This window comes from Sesamum indicum, linkage group LG10 (genome assembly GCF_000512975.1).
Source record: "Sesamum indicum cultivar Zhongzhi No. 13 linkage group LG10, S_indicum_v1.0, whole genome shotgun sequence".
NCBI classification, from domain to species: Eukaryota; Viridiplantae; Streptophyta; class Magnoliopsida; order Lamiales; family Pedaliaceae; genus Sesamum; species Sesamum indicum.
In genome coordinates, this window is record NC_026154.1 from 9,890,388 (window position 1) to 9,906,373 (window position 15,986).

A 15,986-nucleotide genomic window follows, 5' to 3' on the forward strand; every position below is an offset into this window, starting at 1 on the left:
GATCCAAAACCTGTTCCGGAAGAATTAGTCGAACAGCTGTGAGATCGTCTCAGGAGATAGAATAATTCGACCCGGATCAATTACTAAAAAAACTATCAAGTGATCATTTTAATAGTTATCATTAATAATATATATTAAGTTACAATAATTCTTATCTTGTCACTATATTACTATTAGTGACAGAAATATATATAAAGTTGTCACTAAATACAATTAATGGTATATTTACAGTGAAGACAACATAAAATAATGACAACTATTATTGGTTGTCATTAGATCGATCGTCACTATACATGAGTCACTAATTGTATTTAGTGACAGCTTTGTGCACATTTTTTTGTCATTTTATTCATGTTAAGAATGATTTGTACAAAATAATAGAAATTATTAAAATCATGAAATTTCTCATTATGACAAATTAAACAGTCTGATCACTAAATATATTAATTATCACTGATCTGCTTTTTTCTTGTAGTGATTTTAATTACTTATAATTTACTTTTTTGAAAATAAGTGTCTCTAATTTCAAATTTAATAGAATAATTAAAAAAGCAAAAAGATACTTTTCAAAAAAATATATTAAAATTTAAGAACAGCTTTTGTGACGGCATCATCAGAAAGTGCATCCTAATTTTTGAGACGGATTTGCAATGACAAAACAACCACATTTTGGGACGATTGTTTGGACAAATATCATTTAAAAACAAAAAAAAAAAAAAAAGAAAATACTCTTTCAACACAATTTGTGACAGGTTCCTGTCCCAAATCCCATCATAGAATAGTAAACATCCCGTCCCAAATCCTGTCCGAATATCCAACTCAGATTGTAACATCAGGACATAAACATTCCGTCCCAAACTCATATGTTATGCAGTCGGAAATCAAGCATACATTTCTTCATCACCTAGGCGGATTTTCATACCGCCGGAGCACCCCATTTGAAATCTATTCCAAACTTTCCTACGGATGAAATCTTCCATTAGAATTCCGTCCTAATGCTTTCTGAGGCAACATTTTTCCGTCGGAAATGTAAAAAGCGACAACCTGACATCAAAAACTCTGTCACGAAATTCATCTGTAGAAGGCCTTTTTTCAGCAGTGGGTGCGTCTGATCATGTCCAGCTAAGAGCTCTTGAGGCAGAAGTATACTGTCACTGAGTGTGCGTCCAACCACCAAGGCATTTTCAGTTGGGTAAATGAAGCTTTCCACTACCTCTATCATAGCAATAATCTTATATAACACATTACAGCAGACAATACGTCTGTATTTCAACCATCACACTTGGCATCTGGACTATGGGGATCAAATCAAGTAGGGCTGTATTAATCTGTATCAATATTCTACCAGTAGAGAAGAACTTCAACATAGCTTCATTAACTTCATGTACATATATATGTATATATTTATACGTATATTTACAGAAAAAAATAGAGGAACAGTAATATTTATAATTTAAAACTTTAATTTGTAATCCTTTCATTTAGGAATTTAAAATTTTAATTATAATATTTTAATACTAGGAATTTTTATTATAATTTTTTCAATTTTAAGAATTTAGGGATATTAATTTTAGTAAAATAGAAAATCTTTTAATTTTAATTAATAATTTAAATAATTTTTATACAAGTATAATAATTTTGAATTTAAACTTTTAGTAATCAATTTTATGAATATATTAAATCAATAATTTAATATTTTAATTATTAAAAATTGTAATTTTATATTGAATTTTTTAATTTAAAATGTTTGTAAATATAGTTTAAACTTAAATCAAAACTTAGTATATATAAATAATAAAAGAATATAAGAGTTATATTACTCATCCCCATAAATATTACTTTAACATCCTTCTATTCTTTGGTAATTACGGAAACATTCCCTAAGGGTTTTTTATTAAAGTTTAATCAAGTCAACATGATATTTCTTAATTTTTATTTATTTTTTATGACATCATCATTTCTCAGGCCGATAAAGGAGGTATCAGTGTAATGATGTTGATTTTTTTGTATAAATGTATGTAGAATTATCCAAAAGGCGAAAGTAATTTATATAAACAAATTATAAGTTTAAGAGTGTAAAAAGATACTAATTTTTGCTAATTATTTGTCAGTAAATTATTTTTCTACAAAAAAGAATAAATTTTATTTCCATTAGTATATTTTACATTTATTTTTAAAAAAATATTAAAAGAATATGTTAATTTTATAATACCCTCACTAAGTAATATAATTAACTTGCATGGTTGCAAAGAAAAATATTTTTATTAATTAATCAAATTATAATATGTGAATGAAATAATAAAATTAGATGATATAGCAAATAAAATATAAAATTTTAAAATATTAAATATGTGAAAGTGTAAATTTGATTATTGTTAAATTGTTCAATTCATTTAAAAACTTCAATATCAACTTTAAATATATAATTTTAAGAATAAATTAAAAAGATAAAATTGAATTAATATTACTATAATAAGGGTATAGTAGTCAAAAGCAAAATTGGCTTTATTTACGAAAAAGACAAAGCAGTTAGAAGCATGCACCCCCAATGTGCTTTTAGCTTTTTGCCTAAAAACGTTTTTTTAGTAATTTTAAAAGCGGAAGGTAACATTTCAAATACTCAAAAGTATTTTTTGGAGCCAAAAAATGAAAAGTGATTTTTTGTACCGCTCACAAAAACTCCCAAAGTCGTCCGTGTAGATATTAGTGATACATCCATAACAAAAATTTAGAGACAATACAAAATATAATTTATGAATTAGTTATTATTATCACTATACTTTTGTCACTAGTTGTTTCTAATAACAATTTACTGCATAACATTTTATCACTAATTCTTGTTGATTACAATATTTACAAAATAATGATCACTATTATAATTTTAAAAACTCATTATTACGATAAAATAAAAGTTTTTGTCACTAAATATATATAATTAGATACAAAATAATATTGTCTTTAAATTTTTTTTCGTCAATTCTCTATATTGTTATAATAAATTAAATAAAGGGCAAAATGCAAGCAACCCCTTGTGATATCACAAATGAGCAAATTATCTTCTATGAAAAAACAAATAGCGATTTACCTCCCTATATACTTTTAAAAATACAACAATTTACCCCCTATGATTTTTAAAATGAAGCAATTTACCTCTCTGTATAAGGAGGTAAATCATTTCATTTTAAAAAGTACAGAGGGGTAAATTACTGTAATTTTTTCATAGAGGGATAATGTGCTCATTCTCAATATCACAGAGGAATAAATTGCTATTGACCCATTTAATAAATATCTATAACAGTACATTTAAAAATTTAAGCACACACGTCAAGTTCGCTAAAAGAAAAGCAAATAAATCATGGCTGGTGGATCAGCCAAAACCTCCAAGTTGCTTAAAACCCTTTCCAGGACCCACTTTTTGAGTCCAATTTTTAGACCTTTCAACATAGGAATATCAATCAATCCTTCCTTTTCACCAAAGTAAACGTGTAAGGAAGAAGGCAAAGTCGTGAGAGGTTTGTACGGTCAAGCAGCCACCTTACAAACGTATACTGCAAACAAAGAACCTTCTGAGTTTGATCATCAGAAAAAGGAGATGCCTTATACATGCATGTACACCAATCCAACCTCACAAACACAATCTGTAGAAGCAACACATTTGAATAGTTTCATTTATAAGAAAGAAACACCACCACCTGATGCTTAACTCATTCCAAGCTTTCCTGTTTAATTCACATATAAATACAGGCATCCAAACGGCTCTTGGGGCGATCATATATTCAATCGTGAATTTGAGTTCAGATACAAGAAGATTTTGATCATACATATAACGATTAGATAACGTATAACCACAACAAGAATGGCAATGAGGCCGAGAGGTGGCGGTGCTGGTGCTCCTAGACGGGTGGCAAGACCAGGTGGTGTCCGGCCAGTCTATGAAGATTTCAAGCCCATGTCGGAATGGCAACAAGATGATGAATCTCATATTCTCAATATTTATCTTCCTGGTATGTATGCTTACATGTTCTTTATCTTGTTTCTTTAGTGTTAAAATTCATATTGTATGCCACATTAATTTAGACTCAGGTTTCGATGGACGAAGTCTGATTCAAACGAAAGAGTTTTCAATAAAGGATCTCAAATGAATCCATATATTAAATGGATTTGAAATCCTTGGTAATATTACTAAATACAATTCAAAATGAAAATTGGAGAATTTAATTTTTTTTGTGACAGAATTATCAAAATGAGTAGATAGGACCTATTACTATAAATTTTGAAATCCATGACACCAAATTCATCAAGCCAAATACAATATTAGTTAAATCATCCCTTCTGCTCCAACTTATCTTAGAATTCTCGTGAAGAGAGAGGTAGGACTTTAACGGCTAAAGAGTAGGACTTCGCTAGAAAATACTAAAAGCATACTCAATTGTATTCACAAGTTAGCCCTTTTCTCCAGGCTTTATGAAGGAGCAAATCAGGGTTTCAACAGAAGACCGGAATACCATAAGGGTTCAAGGAGAACGCCTGGTTGCTGGCAACAAATGGAGCCGCTTCAGGGAAGACTTTGAAGTTCCGGAAAATAGTGAAATGAACTCGGTTCGTGCAAAGTACCAAGGTGGAGTTCTTAACATTACAATCCCAAAAAAGAAAGTTGGCAAGGCTCAAGAGACTTTTCCTCCAAAGCCTAACAGCAGTGATACCCAAAAGCAACCCAGTCCTCAAAAGGTTCCTGAGAGAGTACTTCCTGAAGTTAATACCAGCCAACCGACAAATGAGAAAAGTTCAGAACCTAAAAAACCATCAGACGATCCAAGGACGAAACAGGCTCAGAATGCTGATGAAAAGCAAATCAACCCTCAGCAGGGCCAAGACAAGGCTTTTCCAGCAGTTGGTACTAGCCAACCAACAGGTGATAAAACATCAGAAGCTCAAAAACAATCCACCAATCATAAAAAAGATCATGATCACAGCGGAAATCAAGGAAGGGACAAAAGGAACATTACCCCATTGAGGAACACTGGACTTGTAGTTTCCCAGGATGATGTGAAGAGGGAAAGCGTTGAACCTAAAGAAAAACATATTGCATTAGAGAGACCAGAGGATGTAACAAGGACGGTAGATAAGGAGGGAAAGGAATCAGAGGAGAGAAAAGAATTACGTGGAGTTGAGACTGCCAAGAAGAACATTTCGGAGAAAGTTGGAGCCGCTGGCGTCCCTGAAAAGAAAGCAGACAACAAAGAATTACCTGGAGCTTTCACAAAGGAGAAATATAAGAAAGCAGTGAAAGGGCTTGCTGAGCTTAATGAAGAAAGGCAACTGTTGGTGAATATGGGGGTGGCTATGCTTGTTATTGTAGCACTCACAGCTTATGTTACCTTCCAGTTTGCATCAGGAAAAGATAACTAGGTTCTCTAAGATTTGAACTTGTGTATATGATTCCAAAGCTATGAGAAATTTAAAAAATAAAAGAGGACATTATTTGTAAGTTCCTCAGCTTGTCTCAAGTTTCATTGGCAATATAGACCAAATTACGCAACATATACACGTTTAAAGACGTACTATCATCCATGATCAGAAATAGAGCATCTATTTGAACCTTACACTAATGCACATGGAAATCAATGGTGCCAGAAAGACGAGACTCACACAGGAATTGACAACATGGAGGTCTCAGAAAATGAAAGTTCTGCAACAAGCCATAGAATGACTGAGAAATATATCCATGCCTGTCTCAAATAATATGTTCTCTTTGTGGGGTAATTCAAGAACACATTAATGCAAAGAAGTAAATCACAACATATATACCAGCATGAAATATGACGAAATCAAACAAAGAACTGAACTTTGAACGCCCAGCCAGAAGACAACAGCTATACCCGAACAACCATGAAAATAAAAGAAGATCTTTGCCATGAAATTTAATACATAGTACAGGACTTTGATAAATAGAAGAGGTAAAACTCTTCACCAGAAGTGACCAGTGTAGGCCTCACTGCCCTTTATTTATCCAATCAGTTAATACTACAGACACATCCTTTGTTGCAGGTTAATACATACATCTAATACCACAACAAATTCATGGTCTCCATTCAGTAAATGCAATGGGAAAGAATTTCTAACGACCACTTCAGACAACACTTCACTGGCTCCAGCTTGGTTGGACTCAGTTGCTTAAGCCATGCTGGTCTTCATGCAAGTTCCAGCAAGAGCAAGTCCAGGCTCTATTCACTTCCTTGCCCAAACCAACAATAGAATCATAATCCACTCATAAGAGTTTGTTGATACACCACTCATGAGATTAATTAGAGCAGCCACTGGTCCATTGGCATTTAGTTGCTACCTCCAGTATTGTATACAGTATATTTGCCGTATTGCACCCTCATGATGCATTACCCTGGTTATGTCAGAGTATCTCATCAAAAAATATACAGGTATAAAAATATAAACCAAAAAAGACAAAGGAGCAGGAAAAGAGAAAAAAAGGTCTCCTGCTATTCTTAACTTTTGTTTCTTCTGCCAAATCTGTAGCATTACGCAAGATCAGAGTAGGGATCAGAACCAAGAACCCCATGACAAAATGTTTAGTTGCATCACTGCAAGAAGATATCAGCTCCCTCCTCCTCAGAAGAGATGATATGGAGAAGAAAAGGAGATATAGGACAACTTACATCTTATTTTTCCTTTTTGGTGGAAACAATAACAGCATTTTTAGATTTACAACTTCCTCACTTTTTTCTTCCACCCAGCATACCTAACAAGATTTGAACCCAGAATGAACCCAAATTTCACAAGTGTTGTTCGAGCTGGCATCAGACTGTTGAATTACTAGTGTTTTCAGAAAATAGCAATCCTTCTCATCTAACTACTACAGAGTTATAGAGAATCAGCAAATGTAGTTACCGAATTAATAATCCTTGTTTAAAGCTAGATACTCGAATAGAACTCAGAATAAACAGCATGATGCTTAGACAAAAGAGAAGCATTAGAAAATCATCAAATTGAAAAATAAAGGTTTCATAATACATAAAACACAAGAACTTATCACAATAAGTTATACTACTATGAAGCAAGGATATTTCTAGACACCAAACTGAAACAATATTACCAAGCAATTTTTGGTGAGAACTGACGACGAAGAAGGATGAATACCTCAGAGCTAGATATTACTCGTTCTGTATGCATTTTGTAAAGTCAGATACTTGTTATTAGAATAGATACTTCAGCCAAGTGTTTACAGGAAATTATTTGAACAGGCAATGTTAGAATATAAATATTGCATCCAGCAATTCTTGGATGCTACTTAATACCTCTTATGCTGCTCTTTTAAAAACAGATCAACATTAGCAATGCATATTATAACAACTGTTGGTATAGCCAGCATATAACAAGTCAAAAAACCAACCTTAAGTGCTTCATGAATAGCTTTTGAACTGCTATTTTCCTTACATAAAAACATTTCTTCAGAAATGCATACAACTCTAGGAAGCCAATTGTAAATTGATTTCATTTGCAAAACGAGAGAGAACTACAGCGTAGAATCAACAGAATTTAATCTGAAAGTGAAAAACGAAGTTATATATTCAAACTAAAAGGTACCTCCAGCACTAATCAAATTCACCATTTTAGGCTTTTAATATCTTAAAACTGAAACAAAATTGAAAGAGAAGAATGGAGAGTATAAAACAGTAAGCAATTCCCTACCAAAAATAGTGGACCCAGTAAATATTTTTCCCACTCTCACTAATGGACTTACACAACACCAAAGATGGAAAATTTCTGATTCGGTGAATAGCTCTTACCAAAAAATTAAGAAATAAATCTGAGAGGGTAAGAGAAGAAATTTCTTTCTTATCTTCAGAATGAAAAAAGGAAAATGCAAACAGACCCCAACTGTGAGTGCATGTGTGCATGAATGGCCTGACTTTAAATCACTTTAAGTGAAAAGAATGATATGTAATTTTTCCTTGGAACTTCAGAATAAAGAGGAAAGGTCAGTATTGAATAATAGGATCAGAATTGAGGCGTCAAACTGCATTAAATTCCACAGAACATAATGTCAATTAACATTAGTTTACAGGCTGCTTTCCTTGTTCCATGGATGTAAAAGGCAATATCTCAAGTTCATAATGCATCTCAGAGATTTTACTCTCATGAAATTGAAGTTGACATCTTATATGAATACTACGAAGAGTTCTACCTTAAACTACAGATTATCTTACAGTTTTCAGTAAACTAATTGATTTTTTCATCTTTGATTGTGGCTTCCTAACATTCTCTTCTTCAAAATCCAATACCTTCTCTGAAGACTTCCTCCTTCTTTTGAGACATGTTCCTCCAGTGTCCTCTGCAGCATAATTGCAATTGCTTCAATATAGCAGCAGAAATGAAAGATGCTTGGGTATATGTTAGACGACAAAGCAAAAATGACAATGTATGAATACTTTGTAAAACCATGTTTGAAAATATCATAGCAAAAGCAGCCTCAGACAATGGTTCTGCAGCTTTAAACTAAAAATTTGGAGACGTTTCCAAATAATTCTCCTGCCTTTTGGTATGTGGTCGCATGTCTGCTTGTTGCAAGAGTGATCTATAAAGTGAATATGAAAAATGTCACACTAACAAGGAACATGTAACCACAAACCAAAGATCATCATCTAATAGCATGAAAAAGGATTATATGTTGAAAGGAAAAAAGTTTTAACTACGATATGAAAATTTCACTTGCTTTAACATGGTTAGTATAGCTCGTATGATATACACCACAAATAACAGAAAAGCAATTACTGTTTGGTTTGTCCACAAAAGCATTTTTCATCGCGCTTTTTCTACTTGGTGGATATTGATGTCAGTAACATCGTAAATCACATTCTCCAGCACATCAGTAATAAATAAGTCATAATAGTATCTAGTACTGGAGACAAGCTTTATTTATAATGAATTAACAAAGAGCAGAATTGTCACCTTCAAGAGGACTGGATTCATGATTTGTTAAATGGCCATTCTGCCCTGCCTCCTCTGAAAGAGGAGATAAAGACTGGCTACCATGCCCCAGCTTTGAAGTACTTGAAACATGTGTGTCCTGCAGTTCAGGAATATCCGGAGATGGGTCAGCAGGCAAGAAGCATATTTCATCCTGTGACATGTCTGAATCACTGAAAGCAGAATCTTTCTCAACTGTCACAGTATCAATTTCTTCATCTTCATTGATATCCGAGTCTTTTACCTGACAAAATATACACATTTTATACAGGAAAGAAAAAGGCACAAAGGAAAGAAAAGAAAAGGCAGGTTATCCTGATCTTTAACTCACTTTCTCTGCTTCGGGCACTAAATCAAATTCATCTTCTCATTCAACATACTCCTTGTTTTCCCCAAGCTCTTCAAAATCTGGAGCAAATGGGCTCCAATTCTCAGTATAATCCTCTGCCCAGATATAAACCAAGCCAGTAAAGGAGACAGAAATAACAACAGGATGAACAGGGTGCCATGCCAAATCTATCAATGCTTCCTCTGGACCTTCAAGGATTTTAACAAGATGCCCAGCCTTGTCCCATATGTATATCTTGTGCTCTCCTTTGCTAGCAGAACCCCTAACAACCCACTCCCCATCACCACTTACACATGGTGCTTTCCAGTGCACTTTGGTAATTGAGTCCTGAAACTCATGAAAGAGAGCTAAACACCTTGATCCAACAGCTCCTAACTTTTCAACTTCATCTTCCTCGGCGCATTCATGGTTTAATCCATCCAGGGCTTTAGGGCCATCTTTCAATGGCATAAGGTTTTCATATATTCTGAGAGTTCTATCATTCGAGTTTGTCAAAAGATACTGTCCGTTCCTGCTAAATATGATATTCTTTATCACAGCACTCCCTGGAATAGGAACAATACCACGTATTTTGATGCTTTTATGATCTATAATCAGTATCTCCCCTTTCGAATTCTTCCCGAATAAACAAAATCTCCATATTTGTTAAAGCAAGCTGCAGTAGGTGTAAATGGAGCAGATCCATCTGAAAATTTATTACACGATGGAGGGGAAACACCATTTTCCATGTCAGATAATGACACAGGAAGCACTGTTGTAGTAATTGTATCGAAGTCGACGATCATAGGAGCTGATGACGGAGGGCAAGCTAAGCAAATAGATGGAATGGAGGAACCAGGATGCAGATGGGCTTGCAAAGGTGTTTGTTGTAGGGTTGTCCGAGCTATTTTTTCACCTGTGACCACATCCCAAAGAGTCAAATAGTATGCGATGACCACTCTTGGACCAACAAACACTTGTGATGGCAGCAACACTATCCTTGTCCATCAAAATCCCATATAACACAGCTTCCATCAAAGCACCTAGCTGAGCACGAAATAAAACATATTAAACAAACAGCCCCAGCAAGTACATTTGCTTTCTTTTGTACAAAAAATTAAGTTACCAAACTCTCTTACTAGATTGCCATGACTTAACAATGCTCATCCACGCTATGAAGACCATGGGGTTCAAAAGTCATTACATACTGATGGAAAATATTTCTCAACCAAAAATAGCCCCCCAACCCCAGGGAACACCACAGCTGGGCAAGTGGGATGCATCTAATTCATGATTGCTTCCAGTGTAGGATTGATTCACCAATAACATCGAGAATGCTCTTTTAGTTTTGTTCTCAAAGTTAATATCTAACATCTGCAATCCATTTTTGCTGCTCCTCTAAACTAATATCTAAAATATGCCTCAATGATAATTTCTTCTGTACTTTTAGAGCAAAGAATATCAACTAATTAAGATAAGATACCCTCTAGAATAACTCTTTCAACTGACTAAAGAATAAGTAGCTCAACCAAAATAAAGCTTACAACACATAGAACCATCCACTGGGATAAAAAGGACAAAAAGCTCACACTGAACTAGTAATATGTTTAAGCTGAAATAATAGTACATTTCGACACAAATTTCCTGATATAGAAAGAAAAAATACCGGAAGAAAGTCCATATGCACAATGAAACCAAACCATAGAATACTAAAGGTTTATCTTTTCCACACAAACTTCAACTTCAAAGACAGGCAGATTGAGAATCTTTCGATAACTTCTATGAGTACAAGGACAAACAAAGAGCATGTGTAGAAGCAGCATCATCGGAAAGAAATTGCAAATTATTAAGTATAAAGCAATCTGTAATTATCACTGTCCTATCTCAATCTCTTCTTGTTATTCCTTCACATTTATTAGAAATTGTTAATGATGCTGACCAATCAATATTCTATATGAAGCATTTTCCTCATGATTTGGTTCTTTTCACCTCTGATGCTAAAATCAAATCAAACTGCGTGATTTTTGTAAGAAGACATATCAAGGATGAAACATTAAGCGCATTCCAAAGTTAAAAGCTTGCAAAGCATAACTCATTTACCCTCGCAATAATACATGAAATTATAAGTCATTCAGCTCCCCCACTTAGCCACATTGTCAAAGTAAAACATAAACTTAACTAAGTAAAAGATCAGAAAGGCACTGATACCAATTAATTCTAAATGAGATGAAATTCAAATTAAAATGATACCAGCAAGAAGGGTTCCCCGACGATTAAAGGCAATACATTTCATAACTCCATGCTCCAAATACTCCTCTATCACTTCTGGGAAATCCCCCTGTAGCGGGTCTATATAAAACCCAAACAAAACCCATAAATACAAATTACAACTAGTAAGAAAAATTAACATCAAAAGACGAAAATTGCTGAGGAAAGCATCCGCGATGTATGATATCAGCACATAAAATGTTATACCCCCACAAAAGAAAAGTGGAAAACAAAAGAAAAATTATCAATGTGGGAGCGTTCATTATCCAAACGCTTCAAACTGCTTCACAATTCGAAACAAAATATAAAGTATCTTAAGGGTGTACCAAAATTTGAAGTATGGCGGAGGACAGCACAGGATTAATGAGTCAAAAGACAGAATTTGACTATACAGGCCACGTTTTATTTCGCGATTTTTTCTTCCTTATATTAATGGGGTTTTAGAATTGAAGAAAGACCTTTGCACGTGGATAGTGGTTGTATATACAGGCCACGTTTACTTTTTTGCACTATTTGGCACCCCTCAGGATTAAATTGGGATTGTGATGCTGGATTGTGGCGTATAGGATGGACTGCAATTCGTTTACATGCTGGGATGAAAAGCGGGTTGTATACTTGTTATCCCGTTTACGAACATGTATTACTTCCTCACCATTGTTTTACTTTTACGTATTTGCCCCCTCTATTTTACGAAATTAACAGCCTCAAATTTCCCCCTAATCCCCCTCCGCCCACCTTCATCTTCTGCGTTCCTCCCCTATCCCAATTTCTGCTCCAACATCGTACGACCGCCACCTGCCTTCGTTAATCCCCACCGTTGGAGTCGACGATTTCATCCGCCCTAATCTCGGGGAGTTAGGCGTTATCGAAACCTTTCCCTCATTCATGAACACGATATGTGCACCACTTGTAATCTTTAGCCGAACATTATGTCGAGTTTTAGGGTTTCCTAACTTTCGTATTCTCCCTTCCTAGACAGGCACTTTCGTAGCTTCCCAACCTTTGCCGAACATATTCGACGAGGTAATTGCAGCTCTTTATTCATTACGTTTACCCACATTCAAGTCCGCAGTTTGGATTTCAGATTTCTTGAGTGAATTTTGTTATCCCTCACTGACTACTTCACAGAACGCCCAAAATCTTTTCTAGCCATTTGCAGCTATATTTCGTTTGTGCTTAACAGCTTAGCTCCATGTCAAACATTTGTAATACACCTGCTACTCGCCCTGCTATTTGTGAGCTGCGCTATTCCACTTTCATCGTACTGTATCTCTGAACAACACGGCTACTTTTTCAGAGTCATTTACGTGGCTTTTGTTAAACACATTACTTGTCATTACATATTACACATTTACGAGTTTTAGCTTAGCAGTTGGTTCCTAATGTCCTGACGCTTCATCCCTCAACTGTTACTATGTAGGCCATCGATGATGGATACTCCTCGTTTGAAAAACGAATTCGGCAGTAGCCACACCGAAGGTGGGACCTACAGTGGGAACCGGTCTTACTCGTCAACTGAAACTGTTGTTCGTTTTTACCGTTGTGGTAGGGATGTTATGTTACGCACATCGTGGATTACATTGAATCCGGGACGCCGGTTTCGCGGTTGCCCTAGTGACGAGGTATGTTCTTTCATTACGAAATTACTCATTTGCATACAGTGATCACCTGACGTCCCGTTAATGCTATAATGAACGTTAATACAAGATTTTTGCATTGGTGCCCATCTATAATGTAATACCTCTATATATATGCCTCACGTTCAAGTCTTTCTAATCAGGGTCAGTACTGCAGCACGTTCCAATGGGTGGATCCCCTATGTGCTGCAGGTCAAAAGAGATAATCCCTGGACTCTTGAATCGTATCTCCGAGTACGAGACCCAGATGAAACGCCTCAATGCTCGCCTACAAACGGAAGAGACTCGCCGTCGTAGATTAATGAATTATGTGCTCATCTCACATATTGTGTGGCTATTGTTTGTCTTTATTGCGTTCAACATCTAACATATCTTATTCACTCCTCTTTTGTATCACTTTGTCATAGCCGAGGCAGTTCATCCACCCTTTAGTTTTTGCAATTTATCTGAAACCATGCCCTGCCGTGTACAAGTAAGTTCTCGCCATTCGTACGGTTTCGTCAATTTTAAACTTTGCCTTCCCCACTATATATGCATGAGATTCCACATCCTCTAACCACTTTTATGTTTGACATCATTCCTATATATAACTTCGGCTTAATGTGTACACTGCACATTACTAACGGTTGACTTTGGCACTTCGATTTGGGAAATCCATTGTATGGTGAAGTGTGCAGCACTTATCATGCTATTTATTACAACATGTCAACTTATATTTTCTCCATCCAGGCCGAATATTCCAACGTTTCTCATTTAACTATTCTGCTGCATTAAAAGCTTCCAACTACCCATCCACCAACTACTTCATCTATGGTACAGTTACTTTTAGGATTAACTATGTAGCTGCAGGTGTTAATAATTTTCTTGAGAAATGTTCAAATTGCCGGCGGCCTGCACTAGTTTAGTTACCAGCTGCAACTGCATTCCACTGTCGCTACACGCAATGCCACTGCACTGTAGTGATTACAACTCAAATGTCGAATAACAAGTTTAATGTTGGACACTATGGAAAAACAATGTAACGAACGAATATTGTGTAAGAATAGATCATGAACGGCGGCTTGTCCAGTTGTTGTACATGGACATGGCCAGTGTATCCCTCCAACTGGTCCAAATAGGGTTGGTCTCTATGTTCCAGACATTTTCATGCTCGTTGTCCAACTCATCGAGTCCGGTGGTAGGTAAATCATGCTCCAGCGGGTCATCAGGCATTTCTTGTCTTAGAAAATTATGTAGTAAGCAGTAGGCCAAGATAATCCTGCTTTGGACTTTGATGGGATAGAATGACTGACTACTCAAAATGGCCCAGCGCATCTTAAGCAACCCAAACGTACGCTCAATCACGTTACGCGCAGACGCGTGCTTAAGGTTGAAAAACTCGCGATAGTTCTGGGGTCCTCTCACACCGGTGTCCCACTCGCGTAGATGGTACCGAACACCTCTGTACGGAGTCAAGAAGCCTTCAACATTAGCATATCCATTGTCACACAAGTAGTATTGACCTGCATAAGACACAACATGCGGTTATGTACTATTTCAGTTCAATTCAGCGTCCAAGAGTATTATGATCGATATACAGAAGACATAGGAAAGTGGTTGAGACTTGATACAGACCTGATGACACTCTGAGGCCACCGGGTCTGTGTACGGCATCACGAAGAACACGGCTATTCGCCGCACTTCCCTCCCAACCGCACATAAATAAATTACATGTTTGGGTTGCAAACACCGAGAACGTTCAGAGCAATATGACCCTTGCGGGTTCGGTACCTTCCCTTTTCATGTTCAGGTACGCGAACGTCAATGAAAGTCCCATCCAAGGCCCCCAGACATCCCTACACAACGGAGTTCAATCGTGAAGGGGGAATGGAATGTAACAGTCAGAAAAGGGGCAGGATAGAGAAGTAAAAAATGATGTGTGCAATGGGGACGAAACAAAGAACAACTCATGTACCTTGAACCATTTCCACCGGGGGTCGACGCAGTCCTCGGTAATGGGAGTTGGCCTAGCCAAGAGGACATTGTACAACTTAATGACTGAATTCAGCACACGGTGAAAATGTTTGTGGATCGTGCGGCCGGAACGAATAAAATTATGTTTCACCACACTATTCTTTTTGTGATGGGACACAATGCTTAGGAAAATAGCTACCTGCTCGGGTACGCTTAGGTGTTTGGTCAGGGTCACACCACCTGACTACTGAAGCATGTAACACAAGCGACCGAAGGCGTTGCGGTCCATCCGAAGATTGCGAAGAAATGATTCGTCTGAAACGGAAACCAGCCTATGAAGATAGCAAATCTGGTCCGGTATCCGAGTGCTCATCACGTATCTTGTGGGCCCCCGTACACGTCGGTTAGGGTTTCGACGGGTAAGGTATTTGGTAACATAAGAAAATATAATCAAAGCAACAGCAAGCTCGTCCATGATTTGTTGTACAATTATTAAACCCAACGTAACTCTTTCGAAAGACCTCATCCCAAATACCAAAAATTTAATGTTGAATATTGGAATTTTTTAGAAAACACAGTACACCATGAAATTGAGTGTGTACGAAAGTAGTTGATATAGCAGAATGATGGAAAAGAGATGGGGGAAAAGATTCAGATCTAAACGCACAACCGAAATATAGGTGACGACGTTAACAAAATAGAACATGCAATGAAGTAAAAAGTGTTAATGTTTGAAGGTATATGTGGTGTGAAAGAGAAGTCAACCAAATCAGGCGAGCGACAAGGGGTAAGAGGTTACGACATGGGAAAATAGACGG

General features: G+C 36.2%; 1 protein-coding gene and 1 pseudogene across 1 annotated transcript; one reads left to right on the forward strand and one right to left on the reverse strand.

The window, feature by feature from the left end:
• Window positions 3,574–5,539, forward strand: LOC105172286 (inactive protein RESTRICTED TEV MOVEMENT 2). The gene is made up of 2 exons (XM_011093667.2): window positions 3,574–4,004; window positions 4,460–5,539. The coding sequence occupies exons 1-2, from the start codon at window positions 3,857–3,859 to the stop codon at window positions 5,407–5,409; spliced, it is 1,098 nt and encodes a 365-aa protein (XP_011091969.1). The 5' UTR covers window positions 3,574–3,856; the 3' UTR covers window positions 5,410–5,539.
• LOC105172287 lies at window positions 5,914–11,857 on the reverse strand (annotated as a pseudogene).

Bases quoted from the DNA above. Each gene is read 5' to 3' on its own strand.
- LOC105172286 (XM_011093667.2), top strand. From the start codon at position 3,857: ATGGCAATGAGGCCGAGAGGTGGCGGTGCTGGTGCTCCTAGACGGGTG. The intron at 4,005-4,459 runs GTATGTATGCTT...CCTTTTCTCCAG, and splicing joins TCTCAATATTTATCTTCCTG to GCTTTATGAAGGAGCAAATC.